At 35.8% G+C, this 18,765-nt stretch overlaps 1 protein-coding gene across 1 annotated transcript in view; it reads right to left on the bottom strand.

The window, feature by feature from the left end:
- The window catches only part of LOC142150627 (uncharacterized), a 209,826-nt gene that overhangs the window by 83,295 nt on the left and 107,766 nt on the right, over positions 1 to 18,765 (bottom strand). Inside the window, 2 exon segments of the mRNA XM_075205823.1 lie at positions 39 to 509; positions 7,751 to 8,742. Of these exon segments, the coding sequence (XP_075061924.1) occupies positions 39 to 509; positions 7,751 to 8,742 (1,463 nt within the window).

Here is an 18,765-nt window from a genome sequence, read left to right as displayed (position 1 = left end):
AACACATGTTACATTCAGTATCTCAGGGTGAGTCTTGTGTGTGAATCTTCTGGTGAGTGACAAGTGTTTTCTTTTGAGTAAAACACTTGCTGCATTCAGAGCATTTAAATGGTTTTTCTCCTGTGTGAATCCTCTGATGTTCAGCAAGATTTGAAGCCCGGGTAAAGAACTTACTGCATTCAGAGCATTTAAATGGTTTTTCTCCTGTGTGAATGCTCTGATGTTTAACAAGACTTTGCTTCAGAGTAAAACACTTCCTGCATTCAGAGCATTTAAATGGTTTTTCACCTTTGTGAATCCATTCATGTCTTACAAGATTTGACTTCACTGCAAAACACTTGCTACATTCAGAGCAGTTATATGGTCGTTCTCCTGTGTGAATCCTCTGATGTTCAACCAGATTTGAAGCCTGGGAAAAGCACTTGTTGCATTCAGAGCATTTAAAAGGTTTTACTCCCATGTGAATCCTCTGATGTTTTACAAGATTTGACTTGTGGCTAAAACACTTACTGCATTCAGAGCATGTATAAGGTTTTTCTTCTGTGTGATTCTTCTGATGTGTAGCAAGATGTGAAGCCTGGGTAAAGCACTTGTTGCATTCAGAGCATTTAAAAGGTTTTACTCCTGTGTGAATCCGCTGATGAAGAACAAGTTTTGACCTTGTTTTAAAACATTTGTTACATTCAGAACATGGAAAAAATTTATCTGCTTTGAGACTCATCATGTGTTTGATTAGTAAAAAGATACGTATAGAAGGATTTTCCTATTGAAAAATAGGAACAGTTTGTGTGAAAACTTTCTAGTTAAAGAATAATTAGCATCTGTGGCCGATATGACTTGTTGGTTGTTGATGCTCTGAGAACAATGTCCTTTTCCAAGAAGTCTTCTGTTCTCAGTAGGAATCCCACTCATTAATCCATCTGTCAAAAAAGATGAGTTTATTATTTATATTATTATTTAATAATTACTTGTGTGAATCTACATTAACAGTATTAGTGTTTTATTGTACAAGGAACATAAACTGTATTTATATACACTAACAGATATGTCTCAGTAATTGACCATTGCTTTCATTTTTGTGCACAGTGTCACATTATTGGGACCTCGTTGCCAGTTAATTGTGCAGATAAGAGAACTCTATCCTCAAACAGCCGATACCAATTCTTATTAAGATAATACTCATAGAATGTTAAGACAGTATAAAAATTGCTAAAAAATTTGCATTGGAATAATGAAAATATCCTCCATAATCCCATAGTACTGATATATACATTACATATGTAATGCTTCAATATATATATATATATATATATATATATATATATATATATATATATACACTACACATGTGATACCACAGTACTGATGGAGAGTACATAAATATTTTTGCAAACATAATTCACAGTACTTATAGAAATGTATAGATATATATATTACACATATGATCCCACAGTACTGCTACAGTACTCAGATAGAGTTCCCTTATATCCTTCATACATTTATTATCACGCGGTCAATGGATGGTTCATGAAACTACTTGAGCCTAAATTGTAAATTTAGACTCATACTTGTATAAATATGTACAAGTATGTACAGGAATAATATACCTACCACATAATCTAAATCAACATAGATGACCACATGTGGCTGTCCATCAATATATTAAGGTATATGTTATGCATTTATGATACTATTTAAACATATAACCACACTGCGAAACATAGGATTAATTAGATACATAATATATAATGTGTATAATCTGGGTGTAAATCATGTAAACCCAGATTCATTTTTCAGCACAATATTTACTAATAGATAATACAAAAAACAGAATATATAATGCATAGTAGTGTATCCCCATTATTATAACTCTGATAAATTGCAAAGCTAACTTTATATAGAATGTTACAGCAAGAACACATCAAACATTGTTAAAAAATACAATATCTGCAACATAATATCTGCAATCATTTGTGCATGTATCAATATATTCTGATGCATAATATAATTACCTTATTGTGTAGTTTTCTACTTCTCTCTCTCCATGCTCATTCTTACTGTTCCATCCTTCCAGCTCTCCAACCACCAACTAACTAACTTACACCAGCCTGATACAGCCTATTTATAGTCATTACTCCCCATCTCTCTTCAATAGTTTCTGGGATGACCAAAAAGTATTCTCAGACTGTTTGTCACCTAAGGTCACATAGTACAAAGGTAAATTCTAATTAGACCTTGTCAGGTGGTAACATCTTGCATCTTAGTTAGATCACAGCATTCTCCAACATCCTGTTATGTCAACAAATGGACCTTTTGTTTAGGATCCACCTATTGTCTAGGTAGACAGTGCGACCTGTTAGGGTCTAGGAAAATATGTAAATTTTCTTTCCTCCCAGCAGCTTCTCATGTACACATCCTTCACATGTAATTTAGATATAAACATTCCTAAAGTCACTTACTAGAAAGGAAAATTCTAATCAGGTAGTTTGCAAATTTGTTCATTCTATTTAGATTTTAGCATTCTCTGATACCCTGTTATATCAACATATTCACTTTTCATTTAGAATTTACCAAGTAGACAGTGTGAGCAGAAATACCTCTATTATATATATGTTGTACCTCTAATTCCAAAATGATTCACTGTTAAAAATAAGCCATATAACAAAGACACCTTGTAATAAATACAAAGAAGCCAAATAAGACACACACCTTGTAATAAATATAAATAAACCATATAACACACACACACCTTGTAATAAATACAAAAACGCCATATAAGACACACACCTTGTAATAAATATAAATAAGTTACAAGACACTTGTTATTATTACAGACTGTGTGTAACTCACATAATACACACACCTTGTAATAAAGATAAATAAGCCATATAACACACACCTTGCAATATATACAAATAAGCCATATAACACACACAGCTTGTAAAAAAAATCAATAAAATATAAATAAGCCATATAATACTTACCTTGTAATAAATACAAATAAGCTATGTAACACACACACACCTTGTAATAAATATAAATAAGTCACAAAACACACGCAGCTTGTAATAAATTCAAATAAGGCATATAACACACACACACACCTGGTAACAAATACAAATAAGCCATATAAAACACAACTTTTGTAATAAATACAAATAAGCCATATAAGACACATAGCTCGTAAAAAATAAATAAAATATAAATAAGATATATAACACACAACTTGTAATAAATATATATAAGTCATATAATGCACATACCTTGGAATACATATAAATAAGCCATATAACACACTTACCTTGTAATAAATACAAATAAGCCATATAACACACACACCTTGTAATATTTACAAATAAGCCATATAGCGCACAGACCTTGTAATAAATACAAATAAGCCATATAACACACACACCTTGTAATATTTACAAATAAGCCATATAGCGCACAGACCTTGTAATATAAATAAGCCATATAGCGCACAGACCTTGTAATAAATAGAAATAAGCCATATAACACACACACCTTGTAATATTTACAAATAAGCCATATAGCGCACAGACCTTGTAATAAATATAAATAAGCCATATAATGTACACACCTTGGAATACATATAGATGAGCCATAGAACACACATACACACACACACACACACACACACACACACACACACCTTGTAATAAACACAAAAAAAGCCATATAACACATACTCCTTGTAATAAATATAAATAAGCCATATAACACACACACATTATAATAAATATAAATAAGACATATTACACACATACCTTGTAATAAATATAAATAAGCCATATAACACACATACCTTGTAATAAATATAAATAAGCCATATAGCGCACAGCACGGTGGCTAAGTGGTTAGCACTTCTGCCTCATAGCACTGGGGTCATGAGTTCGATTCCTAACCATAGCCTTATCTGTGTGGAGTTTGTATGTTCTCCCAGTGTTTGCGTGGGTTTCCTCCTCCCACAATTCAAAAATATACTAGTAGGTTAATTGGCTTGTTTCAAAATTGACCCTAGTCTCTCTCTGTGTATGTATTCATGTTAGGGAATTTAGACTGTAAGCTCCAATGGGGCAGGGACTGATGTGATTGAGTTCTCTGTACAGCGCTGCGGACTTAGTGGTGCTATATAAATAAAATATGATGATGATATAACGCACAGACCTTGTAATAAATATTAATAAGCTATATAACACACACACCTTGTAATAAATATAAATAAGGAATATAACGCACAGACTTTGTAATAAATATAAATAATCCATATAACACACACTCCTTGTAATAAACACAAATAAGCCATATAACGCACATACCTTGTAATAAATATAAATAATCCATATAACACACACTCCTTGTCATAAATATCAATAAGGCATATAACACACACTAATATGCCATATAACACACATATCTTGTAATAAATGCAAATACTGTATGTCCGTACAATATAATACCATACATACAAATTATCCTTCATATAAGGACTCAGCTCTTCTTTCTTGTAAGAAGGATAGTGATAACAATAGGGTAAAAACATCAAGGTATGTAAAGCTGGCTGTACCTATGGACACAAGTGTAAGTAATATTTAGAACACATGCGTAGTAGTGAATTGCGTGTTTTTTTGCCATGAAACACAGTTTTCAGCCAACCCTACGTAGAAAACTACATAATATGTCTTCGTTTGTTCTTCCTCAGTTCCCAGTATGTTTTTTTTTATTCAATCTAAAATCTGGTTAAGTGTAGTTTCTAGGATACAAATGTTCTGAGAATTCACAGCACAGGACTTCTGTCAGCAATGAGAGATGTTCTGTAGAGCCAGAGGCACAACTGTACTAGATGAGGGATGTATGGAAGCATCATGTGACTTCTGCTATGCTTCTCCCCTTGTGTTGGTGTTGGTGAGCACTGATAAACTATTGTTTCTCTCAGAGACAGACTGGCCTATTGGCCGTGCAGAGACTCCTGTGTTACACGGCCTCCTTGTGTGCCCGCTCTTCCCACACTAACATTATACTGCTACATAAGAGATGAAAGTAAAATAAATTCACTGCTGAGGAATCTTCCTCTGCTCCAGGGCTCTGATTGTGACCTGTCTGTGTAACGAGCACTAACAAGGACGTGAGATGTAATGTTATACATCACATATTCCCAATGCATCTGGGGTACCAGATTTTGGGGAATTTCTTTTGCAACTTGTTTTTTCTTTTTCTAATTTAGCCAATCTAATTTCCTTTTTACATGTTTTATTACATTCCCTGTACCTACGCTTTTTCTTTTGCATTTCTTCCCTTGCCTTTTTATTTATCCACATTGGTTTAAACTTAATTCTTTCACATTTACTTTCCATCGGAATGAATTTATATGTGTATGTGTCCAACATTTTAAAGACAGTCCCCTTTAATTCCGTATTATTTCCTTTAAAAACTTTGTTCCAGTCTAAGCACTTTATAGACTCTTCGCATATTAAAATGTGCCTTTCTAAAGTTTAAGGTCCAAGTTGATCCTTTATAACATTGCTTCTGAAAATTAATTTCAAATCAGACCATATTATGATCACTGTTTCTCAAGTGCTCCCTTACTTGAATATTTGATATTACGTCTACATTATTTGTTATTACTATGTCCAGGACAATCCGGTTCCTAGTTGGTTCCTCAACTAATTGGGACATGTAATGGTCTTTTAGCATGTTCAGAAACCTGTTGCACATAGCTGCACCGCAGGTCTCAGTACTCCAATGAATGTCTGCATAAATAAAACTCCCCATAATTAAAACTTGATCTAGCTGTGTAGCCTTTTCAATTTGCTGTAGAAGTTGGGCTTCCTCAATTATACTATTAACTAATGGTTTATAGTAAATCCCTATCAGCAACTTCTCTGAACCTTTTCCTCCACTGCATATTTCCACCCACAATGCCTCTATATGATCACCAATATTCACGTAAATAACTTAATGTATACTTGGTTTTAACTCTGGCTTAATATAAAAACATACTCCTGCTCCCCTTTTATTTACCCTATCCCTCCTGAAGAGAGTATATCCTTCCAAGTTGACTGCCCAGTCATGTGTATCATCCCACCAGGTCTTTGTAATACCTATAATATCATACTGCTCATTCATTGCTACTAGTTCTAATTTCCCCATTTGACCTGTAAGACTTTTTGCATTTACAAGCATACACGCATGGCATATAAGTCCATTACCTCCCTTTTAGCTTTAACAAAGGCCTCTTCTTATCGGCTGTGCTTCCATTTCCGCCCTCTCCACACCCTTGACTCTTGTTATATTCCTCCTTACTACTCTCAATGTCTATCCCATAAATACTTGCTTAACCCTCTCTCCCGAAGCCTAGTTTAAAATCTCCTGCAAACTTCTAACCATCCTTTCCCCTAGCACAGCAGCCCCCTCCTCATTCAGGTACAATCCATCTCTACAATTAAGATGACAACTGACCGAGAATTCTGCCCAATGCTCTAAGAATCCAAAACCCTCCTTCCTACACCAATCTTTTAGCCACGCATTAACCTCCATAAACTCCCACTGCCTCCCTGGACTAGCGCATGGTACAGGTAGTAATTTTTTTAAAAAAACTATTTGTTATGTGTATACATTTAATGTGCTGCTACTTAAAATAAAAAAAACAAACAATAAAAAACAGAATTTACACATTTATCCAATTAAGATTTTATTGAACATTAAGTGTTATAGAAACATCTTCCAGTAATGTAAAGTGTAATTACAGAGAGTCTATATGCAGGACAGTCCTATCTGATTTATATCACTATGTACTATGTTACTGTTTGTTAGTTATCTGTATTCTTCTAATGTGCAATATAATCTATGAAGGATCTTTATTAGTAGCCTGGAAAACAATGTGAGCTCCTTGGGATTTATTTTAAAACATGATGTGAAGAACAAGAATGTGTTGTAGCCAATAGCAACCAGATATCAGCTTTTAGCAGCCTGGTGTCATCGAACCAACTAATGTGATCATCTGATTGGCTGCTATGAAATAGAGCAACCAATGTTTTACTTGCATCCTTTTACTAAACAGTACAAAGTAGTCATGTCAGAGGGAGATAAGACAATAGAAAGGTATGAGGGAAAGAATAAGAAGGAATAACAGGGACCAATAGGAGCACTTCTAGTGTGATACAGGGCAGTGTGCAGTGTTCCTGTAGAAATATTCAGTACTCATAGCTCTGTCTGTCATAGAAGGGATCCCAGTACTGAGAAGAGCTGCTGGAACTCTCTACTGGATAGAAAGATCTTTCTTCTCCTAGTCCCAGCACCTGGATGAACAGAACAGCAGTATATTACAGAGCTCAGGAAGGGATGTCCCATTATCATTGTTTGTATATATAGTTCTAGTTCAATGGAGACCATTCCGGAGGAAGATACCCTCAAGTCCCATTACCAGATCTCTTCAGTCTTCTCTGACATTTAAGGCTTTAGACATTGATTTTAAATAAAAAAAATTCTCACATTAAAATAATGAAAATGGCCTTAAGCCTATATGGAAATTATGATGATATAGCAAGTTAGCTTGATTATAAAACACATGTTACATTCAGTATCTCAGGGTGACTCTTGTATGTAAATACACTGTTGAGTGACAAGTGTTATCTTTTGAGTGAAACACTATCTGCATTCAGAGCATTTAAATGGTTTTTCTCCAGTGTGAATCCTCTGATGTTCAGCAAGTGAAGCCTGGGTAAAGCACTTGCTGCATTCAGAGCATTTAAATGGTTTATCTCCTGTGTGAATCAGCTGATGTTTTGCAAGATTTGAAGCCTGAGTAAAGCACTTGCTGCATTCAGAGCATTTAAATGGTTTCTCTCCTGTATGAAGCATCTGATGTTCAGCAAGATGTGAAGCCTGATTAAAGCACTTGCTGCATTCAGAGCATTTAAATGGTTTCTCTCCTGTGTGAATCCTCTTATGTTTTTCAAGAACTGACTTGTAAGAAAAACATTTGCTGCATTCAGAGCATTTAAATTGTTTCTCTCCTGTATGAATCATCTGATGTTCAGCAAGATGTGAAGCCTGGGTAAAGCACTTGCTGCATTCAGAGCATTTAAATGTTTTTTCTCCTGTGTGAATCTTCTGATGTTGAGCAAGAGTTGAAGCATGGGTAAAGAACTTGCTGCATTCAGAGCATTTAAATGGTTTCTCTCCTGTGTGAATCCTCTTATGTTTTTCAAGAACTGACTTGTAAGAAAAACATTTGCTGCATTCAGAGCATTTAAATTGTTTCTCTCCTGTGTGAATCATCTGATGTTCAGCAAGATGTGAAGCCCGGGTAAAGCACTTGCTGCATTCAGAGCATTTAAATGTTTTTTCTCCTGTGTGAATCTTCTGATGTTGAGCAAGAGTTGAAGCATGGGTAAAGAAGTTGCTGCATTCAGAGCATTTAAATGGTTTCTCTCCTTTGTGAATCCTCTGATGTTCAGCAAGATATGACTTGTGGCTAAAACACTTGCTGCATTCAGAGCATTTAAATGGTTTCTCTCCTGTGTGAATCCTCTGATGTTTAACAAGACTTGGCTTCTGAGTAAAACACTTGCTGCATTCAGAGCATTTAAATGGTTTCTCTCCTGTGTGAATCCGTTCATGTTTTACAAGATTTGACTTCTGGGCAAAACACTTGCTACATTCAGAGCAGTTATATGGTCGTTCTCCTGTGTGAATCCGCTGATGTTTAACAAGTTGTGACTTTGTTTTAAAACATTTGTTACATTCAGAACATGGAAAAGACTTCTCTTCTTTGAGGCTCATCATGTGTTTGATTAGTAACAAGTTACGAGTAGAAGGATTCTCCGATTGAAATATAGAGAGAGCTTGTGTGAAAACCTTCTAGTTAAAGAATAATTAGCATCTGTGGCTGATATGATTTGATGGCTGTTTATACTCAGAGAACAATGTCCTTTTTCCGAGACGTCTTCTGTTCTCAGTGGGAATCCTTCTTAATAATTCACCTGTCAAAACAGGATGAGTTTATTATTTATATTATTATTTAATAATTCCCTGGGTGAATCTACATTAACAGTTGTAGTGTTATATTGTATAAAGAACATGAACTATATTTATATACACTAACAAATAGGTCTCAGTAATTGACCATTGCTTTCATCTTTGTGCACATTGTCACTTTATTAGGACCTCATTACCAGTTAATTGTGCAGATAAGAGAACTCTATCCTCCCACCGCAGATACCAATACTTAGTAAGATATTACACATAGTCTATTAAGAGATTATAAAAATTGCTAAAAAGTTTTCAAAATGCTTGTGAAAATATCATGTATAATCCCACAGCACTGATAGAGAATATTTATATATATATTACACACAGAACTCCACTATACTGATGTAGAGCATATGAATATGTATTACACACATGATACAGCAGTACTGATCGATAATATATAGATATATATATTACACATGTGATTCCACACTAGTGATGTAGAATATATACATAGATATGACACACATGATACCATAATACTGATGGAGAATACATAAATATTTAATACAAACATGATCCCACAGTACTTATAGAAATGTATAGATGTATATTACAAACATGATACCACAGTACTGCTACAGTACTCGGAGAGATTTCCTTTATAAACTTCATACATTTATTATCACATGTTAAGAGATGGTTCATGAAACTACTTGAGCTTAAAGTGTAGTTATTCTTCAACAACAGCTGATTCATGTGGCAAGTATATTATTCCTGTACATACTATGTGTATTTATACTTTTGAACATATAACTGCACTGCCAAATATAGGATTAATTGGATACATAGTATATAAAGTGTATTATCTGGGTATTTAAAGCACATATCATGTAAACCCAGATTCATTTTGCAGCACAATATTTACTAATAGATAATACAACAAACAGAATATATAATTTATAGTAGTGTACCCTCATTATTACAACACTGTTAGATTAAAAAACTAACTATATAAAGAATATTAAGGCATGAACACATTAAAGATTGTTTAAAAGACAATATCTGCAACATAATATCTGCAATCATTTGTGCATCAATCAATATATTATTGTGCATAATATAATTACCTTATTATGTAGTCTTCTACTTCTCTCTCTCAATGCTCATTCTTACTGTTCCATCCTTCCAGCTCTCCAACCACCAACTAACACCAGCCTGATAGAGCCTATTTATAGTCATTCCTCCCCATCTCTCTTCAATAGTTTCTGGGATGACCAAAAAGGATTCTCAGGCTGTTTGTCGCCTAAGGTCACATAGTACAAAGGAGAATTCTCATTAAACCTTGCAAGGTGGTAAAATATTTTATTCTAATTAGATCACAGCAGTCTCCAACATCCTGTTATGTCAACAAATGGACCTTTTGTTTAGGACTCACCTATTGTCTAGGCAGACAGTGTGACCTGTTAGGGTCTCAGAAAATGTGTAAATTTTCTTTAATCAGAACAGCTTCTCATGTAAACCTAAATGAGATATAAACATTCCTAAGGTCACATACTACTAAAAAAATATAATCAGGTAGTTGGTAAATTCTTTCATTCTAATTAGATCATAGTAGTCTCTGATTCCCTGTAATATCAACAAATTGAATTTTGGCTTAGAAGTTACCTAGCAAACAGTGTGAGCAGAAATACCTGTATTATATATCAGCTGTAACTCTGATCCAAAATGATTCACTTTTAAAAATAAGCCATATAACACACACACACCTTGTAATAAAAACAAATAAGCCATATAACATACACAACCTATAATAAATATAAATAAGTCAAATAACATATACACCTTGTAATAAATATAAATAAGCCATATACATACATACCTTGTAATAAATATAAATAAGGCAAATAACATATACACCTTGTAATAAATATAAATAAGCCATGTAACACACATACCTTATAATAAATACAAATAAGCCCTATAACACATATCTTGTAATAAATATAAATAAGTCATATAACACAGACTTCATAATATATATAAATAAGTCATATAACACACACCTTATAATAAATACAAATAAGTCATATAAACACAAACACCTTGTAATAAATATAAAAAAGCAGTATAACACACACACACCTTGAAATAAATACAAATAAGCCATATAACACACGCACTTTGTAATATATGTAAATAAGCCACATAACACACACACACCCTGTAATAAATGCAAATAATCCATATATCACATACATTGAAATAAATATAAATAAGTCATAAAACAAACACACTGTAAAAAAATACAAATAAGCCATATAACACACACCTTGAAATAAGCACACACAAGCCATATTACACACACACCTAGTAAGATATACAAATGAGCCATATGACACACACCTTGCAATAAATATAAATAAGCCAATTAACACACACACCTTGAATTAAATACAAATATGACATATAACACACACACACACACACACCTAGTAAGAAATGCAAATAAGCCATATAACACATACCTCAAAATAAATACAAATAAGCCTTATAACACACACATCTTGTACTTGCAATATCTGCAACATAATATATGCAATAATTTGTGCATCTATCAATATATTATTGTGCATAATATAATTACCTTATTTTGTAGGCTTCTACTTCCTCTCCATGCTCATTCTTAATGTTCCATCCTTCCATCTATCCAACCAGCAACTAACTAACACCAGCCTGATACAGCCTATTTATAGTCATTACTCCCCATCTCTCTTCAATAGGTTCTGGGATGACCAAAAAGTATTCTCAGACTGTTTGTCCCCTAAGGTCACATAGTACAAAGGAAAATTCTAATTAGACCTTGTCAGGTGGTAACATCTTACATCTTAGTTAGATCACAGCAGTCTCCAACATCTTGTTATGTCAACAAATGGACCTTTTGTTTAGGATCCACCTATTGTCTAGGCAGACAGTGTGACCTGTTAGGGTTTCGGAAAATATGTAAATTTTCATTCATCAGAGCAGCTTCTCATGTACACATCCTTCACATGTAAATGAGATATAAACATTCCTAAAGTCACTTACTATAAAGGAAAATTCTAATCAGGTAGTTGGTAAATTTGTTCATTCTAATTAGATCACAGCAGTCTCGGATACCCTGTTATATCAACAAATGGACTGTTTATTTAGAATTTACCTAGTAGACAGTGGGAGCAGAAATACCTGCTTTATATATCAGCTGTAACTCTGAATCCAAAATAATTCACTGTTAAAAATAAGCCATATGATTCCAGATCTGCGCCTTGGCTTTTGGGACAGGCAGGGGGCTAACCGGGTGCGAGACCTTATGGAGGGAGGTTCACTTCTCTCTTTTTCCCACATTCAAGAGAGATATGATGTCCCAGTCCGTGACTTTTACAAGTACCTCTAAATTAGACATTGGGTGCATTCTCATCCCTCATTCCCACCGGCCTTGAAACCGGCTCCCCCTGGTATTATGTCGTCTCTCTCTCCCACTTCTCACGCGGGAGGCATCTCGGTTTGGTACCGACTCTTGATGGTTCCTGTGGACAGCAGAGATCTCTCGGTGCAGGGGATTTTAGAGAAAGAACTAAATTTAGATATTTCACCAGAGGTCTGGTCGAAAATCAATCAGAATATATACAAAATGTCAAAGTGTATTAACCATTCAGAAATGCTTATTAAAATGATTCACAGGGTGTTTCTCACGCCAGACAAACTGCATAAAATCTGGCCGTCAGAAACTGTACTGTTGGAGAAACTGTGGGGAAGTTGGTACGCTCATACACGTGTTTTGGAACTGCCCTAAACTACAACCTCTTTGGGTTGAAATTTTCCAGCTAATCACCCAGGTCACTAAGGATGATTTATCCCCATGTCCGGCTATGGCACTTTTATACCTATATCCCCCTCATCTTCAGCGTCATAACCACTATGCGGCTGGGCACATTCTCATATCAGCCAGAGCCGCAATAGCTCAAAGCTGGAAATCCCCCTTGGTTCCATCTCTTAGCAAAATCATCAGCAAAGTACAACACAGCTATGAGGTGGAAACCATAGGCTTTAACTTTTCCTCAAGAGCTTCCTCGCCCCTGGTTAAATGGTTCACATGGTACGAATTCTTTTCAAAGTATAGACCTGTGTCTGCCACCTAAATCTCCCATGCTGTATAACCCTCTGGAGGGTAGATGTCCTGCTCTCAAAATGTGCCTTTATGGTTGATTGGGGTGAATACGGCCAGTCTCCGACCCCTGCCCCCCTGTCTGTCTCCCTCCTCCTCCCCATTGAAGTCTTTGTCTTATGTGTACTTGAATGTTTTACTGTGTTATTGTTTTTTGGTACTTTTTTGATGGTTTATGGGCAGTTATGTTTGACTTATTGGATCTACATAATGCACTGTACTCTGTGGTAACTGCTATGTTTGTTACATATTCTTTTACTAAAAACTTAATAAAAACCTTTTGAGAAAAAAAAGAACAAGCCATATAACACACACATATTGTAATAAATACAAATAAGTCAAATAACACACACACCTTGTAATAAATATAAAAGCCATATAACACACACACACATTGTAATAAATACAGATAAGCAATATAACACACACACACACACACACACACACACACACCTTGCAATAAATGCAAATAAGTCACACACGCACACCTTGTAATAAATATAAATAAGTTATATAACATACACCTTGTAAAAAATACAAATAAGCCATATAACACACACACACCGTGAAATAAATAAAATATTGTACGTTCATACAATATAATACAATACTTTCAAATAATCCTTAATATAAAGGCTCAACTTCTCTTTCTTCTTTTATTATTATTAATTTTTATTTATAGGGCGCCACAAAGTATCCTTAGCGCCGTACAAGGACAAACAATGGCACAGTACAAGGTGAAACAGCACAGTACAAGTAACAGTAATCACTATAACTCTGGGGGCTCAGGCACAGCATGAAAGAGAGGGAGGGAGGGGAAAAGTGAGTACAGGCAGGTAACTATGGCCCAAGAGGGTGGGCACGGATGACAGGTTGGGAGTCACTGAGGGGAGCGGAGAGAAGCGAGAGGAGACAGAGGGCAGAGGGACTGAGAGGAGGTAAGCTGAGTAGCTGGAGAGCGCAGTTAAAAGTGATGGAAACAGAAGGTAGGAGAGTCCTGCTCAATGGAGCGAACAATCTAAAGGGAGGGGAAGACAGACAGACACATGGATGAGACGGAGAGACGGGAGAAACGGAGACGGAGTCGAGGAAGGGGGAGAAGGGAAGAAGGGATGAGAAAGAGAGGTAGCCGACCGGTGGGAGTTTAGGCATGAGACTGGAAGGCTCATGCCTAAACTCGACCAGGAAACACAGAGGGATAGTGATAATAATATGGTAAAAACATCAAGGTATGAAAAGCAGGCTCTACATATGGACACAAGTAATATTCAGTGCACATGCGCAGTAGTGAAAGGAGTTTTTTCTGCCATGAAACGCACTTTGTGTCCAACTGTACATTAATCCTTCAGTGTCTAATTCTAGACTTCCATTCTTTTTCTGTATGTACCTGCACCTTGCCATATTTGAGTGTAATTGTCTTCTGCATATTTAGATACCTACACAATATTACTTCTTTTGTTCTGCCTCAGTTCTCAGTATGTTTTTATTCTATTTAATCTAAAATCTGCTTAAGTGTCATTTTTAAGATGCAATTGCTCTGAGAATCCTCATGTATAATGTACAGAAATTATATTTTAAAAAAATTAAAAACAACACATACAGCAGGGGAATGAGCTATTGTCCACGTGTCCTGCAATGAGACACATGTCATGGAGGTGACTGTGAGAGAATAATGCAGACATCATTTTCTTGCAGTTATCTCTGTGTCATGTATGTCACTGCTGTCCATGTGGCCTGGAAACCTTAGACTGTCATTACTGGCGGTATACTAGTGTCATATAAAGAGCTTCCTGCAGAACTATCTCACTGGGTGAACCTATTCCAAATTATGCTCAGATACAGGGCTGTCAGTTTAATTGTCTGTTCTCTTTGGAGAACTTTGATTCTCAGCTAAACAGATCTTTCGTTCAACTTCAGATTCTAATTTCTTCAAACATTATATTTGTAAGTGATTAGTACTGGCAAAAATTTAGCTTTCTGATTATTGCTGCAACCAGCCACATGGAAGACGTGCATTACTAACTATTGTCTGTCTGATACATAGGACCTGGCATTGAGGTCAACATTTTAGTGTCATAAGACTCCACCTGGAATGTGGGTCTCCCACATGCTTTATTATAACAGTGCATCCCAGAACACTATCTCTTGGTTACAGCAGGGGGCAGTACAGAACTTCTATCAGCAATGAGTGATGTTCTGTAGAGCCAGAGGTACAACTGTACTAGATGAGTGATGTATGGAAGCATCATGTGACTTCTGCTATGCTTCTCCCCTTGTGTTGGTGTTGGTGAGCACTGATAAACTATTGTTTCTCTCAGAGACAGACTGGCCTATTGGCCGTGCAGAGACTCCTGTGTTACACGGCCTCCTTATGTGCCCGCTCTTCCCACACTAACATTATACTGCTACATAAGAGATGAAGGTGAAGCAAATTCCCTGCTGAGGAATCTTCCTCTGCTCCAGGGCTCTGATTGTGACCTGTCTGTGTAACTAGCACTAACAAGGACGTGAGATGTAAATTTATACATCACATATTCCCAATGCATCTGGGGTACCAGATTTTGGGGAATCTAGTTATGTGACACATATGTAGAGTTATGGTGGACAATTCATACTAATATATTTATAATAGAATGTCCCATCATTATCAACAATTACTCTGAACATACATGTAATTTATACATTTATAAATGATTATTTTATTGCTTATACTTGGGATTATTGCTTGCATAATGAAAACATATAAACAGAAAAACATTAAAACATATAAAACTGTCACTCCAAGATTTTGTTTGTGTACCCATCCCCTCCTTCACTGATCAGACAGTAGGGGAATAATTATCATTTGTTTGTTACCTATAGTTAGATTTTGGTCCATTACTGGTGCATGAATGCTCCAGAGTGACAGTTTTCAGTAAAGTGCGCAGGTAATGCAGATGTGTTGGATTTCCCAGAATTCCCTGGGGCTATAAGCAATGAAAAAGTTTAGCAATGGGAGTCTGGCATTTATTACAGTTACTATTTATTGTTGAATGGACGATAACTAGTGAGATAAGCCCTATGCAAGGATTCAAGAGATATTTCCTTATATCAACTAGATACCAATTGTTGTTTCATTTTGATGTGGGCTTGTTAGGTCAATATGTGGGGAATAATTACCATACCTGTGGTAGCAATGTCTAAGTTCATTGTCTGGTCTGGAATAAAGAGAGGTAGGGAAAATATCTGGCATGTGGGCGGCAGTTAGAGTAAGCTGTACATTGGTTCAATTCTTTGCCCAAGCTCCCACTTTTCCTTATTCTCACAAATATAAAACATTGGAATTATCTGAATACTGCTAACAAACATCACAGTAACACTGAAGATCAGCTCAACTGTCATCGCTGTTATACATATTTTCAGCTGCCCACTGAGCTCAACTGTCACACTGCTATTGTCATCTCTGATTGGCTGCTGGACCCTCTACACTCATCTATCAGCATCCTGGACCTCGTCGTGTTAGAGCTGCAGAAACTGCCTTCTCTATTAACCTCAGCCAAGGGGCGGTAAAGTACACTTCACCTCTTCCATTGCCCTGCACACTGTGGATCAACAGTTCCTTCAAACTCTCTGATTACCTATATAGGTAATACACATTTATTCATATCTCTGACATCTCCCCATCATGCATCTACTCACCACACATTTACCAGCTTACATAAAAAGAAATAAACCTCACACCCACAAATCATCCCTGCATGTCCTCTTTTTCACCCTGCTCCATCACATGGCTGCTGGTGACATCTCACTTAACCCTGGGCCCCTTACAATCCCCACTCTCTGCAAAAATGCTTTGTTAATGAGAGTATTTAGAGAAGAATGGCCAGACTGGATCAAGCTTACAGGATGGTGAAAGTAACTGAAATAACATTGTGTGAAAACAATGGCATGAAGAAGAGCATCTATGACTCCCTCCCAAACTCTTCATTCTGCCAAAGGAGTGGGCCCAGCACGGAACCTCCAGGTACTTCACTTGAAAGTTTTGACCAGTTAGAAAATGTTCCATTTATCACAAGTCTCTGTTCCCTATTCTCCAACCATTTTTCAACCCAAGTACAAATGTTGTTTCCAAGACCCAGTTCCCTTATTTTGTAAACTAACCTCTTGTGTGGCACTGTATTATTCCTACCATTTGTTCCTCTCTAGTAAATACTGAAGGAAAGAAAGTGTTTAATACCTCTGCTTCTTCCTTAATTTCATTTATCAGTTCACCCATCTCACTTCTTAGGGGTCCTATATTATCTTTTTTAATCCTTTTGCCATTTATATGCTGAAAAAACTTTTTGGGTTTGTCTTACTTTCTTTTGCAACTTGTTTTTCATTTTCTAATTCAGCCAATCTAATTTCCTTTTTGCATGTTTTATTACAGTCCTTGTACCTACAAAGGATTCCTCAGACCCTTCAGACTTAAACAATTTAAAAACACACTTCTTCCTTTGCATTTCTTTCCTTATCTTTTTATTTATCTACATTGGTTTAGACTTAGATCTTTTACATTTATTTCCCATAGGAATGAACTTGTACGTGTATGTGTCCAACAATTTAAGTCTATGCACTTTATAGACTACTTTAGCATATTAAAATTAACCTTTCTAAAGTTGATCCTTTATACCGTTGCTTCTGGAAACTAATTTCAAATGAGATCATATTATGATCATTGTTTCCCAAGTGCTCCCTTACTTAGATATTTGATATTACGTCTACATTATTTGTTACTACTAGGTCCAGTATAGTCCAGTTTCTAGACGGTTCATCTACTAATTGGGACATGTAATGGTCATGGTCATTTAGAATATATCTGTTCGATTGCTCTGATTTGGAGTCCTTCCAAAGACCCACCTCTACAAACATTAACGTGTAATGATAAACTGTGAGTTTTCACATTTTTAATAATATTTCTAAACTGCTCCGTGAATCGCACTCCCACGGAACGTATTGTGCATCCCACGTATTGCAACCTGCAGGAACAATGAATGAAATAGACAACAAATGTAGACCGACAATTTAAAAATTTTTCAATAGGGAATTTCTCCCCAGAAACATGGGAAACAAAGTAGACACATTTGTGGTCCGCAGACCTACATGTAAGACAGTTCTTTCTACCACAACGATAAAAACCATTAGGTCTAGTGATAAGCCAATTCGCCATTGTTGAATCATTAGATAACTTCGCCATTTTCTTCGGATCAAAGAAACTCGGTGCCAGATATTCTTTGAGATTGCGGGATCTTCTAAACACCACATTATTTTCTTTTGAAACAGAAGAACTTAATAGATGATCAGCTGTCAATATCCTAGAGTTCTTATTAATAATATGTCTAATCTGGTAGGCGTAACTATTATGTTGGGTAATAAACACTAGAGGTCTTACATCCTTCTTTTTCTTGTTCTTATTCATGGACAACTGTTTAAAGAGATTGGTTCTATCAATATCATCTACACCGTCAAGGGCTTGTTGTAACACTGTGGTTGGATATCCCTGATCAACAAAAGAATGATATACTGTAGCAACATGTTTATTAAAATCT

The sequence above is a fragment of the Mixophyes fleayi genome, chromosome 4, assembly GCF_038048845.1.
Source record: "Mixophyes fleayi isolate aMixFle1 chromosome 4, aMixFle1.hap1, whole genome shotgun sequence".
Lineage (NCBI taxonomy): Eukaryota > Metazoa > Chordata > Amphibia > Anura > Limnodynastidae > Mixophyes > Mixophyes fleayi.
Note: the sequence above shows the minus strand (reverse complement) of the source record. Positions and strands in the feature narration are given on the sequence as shown.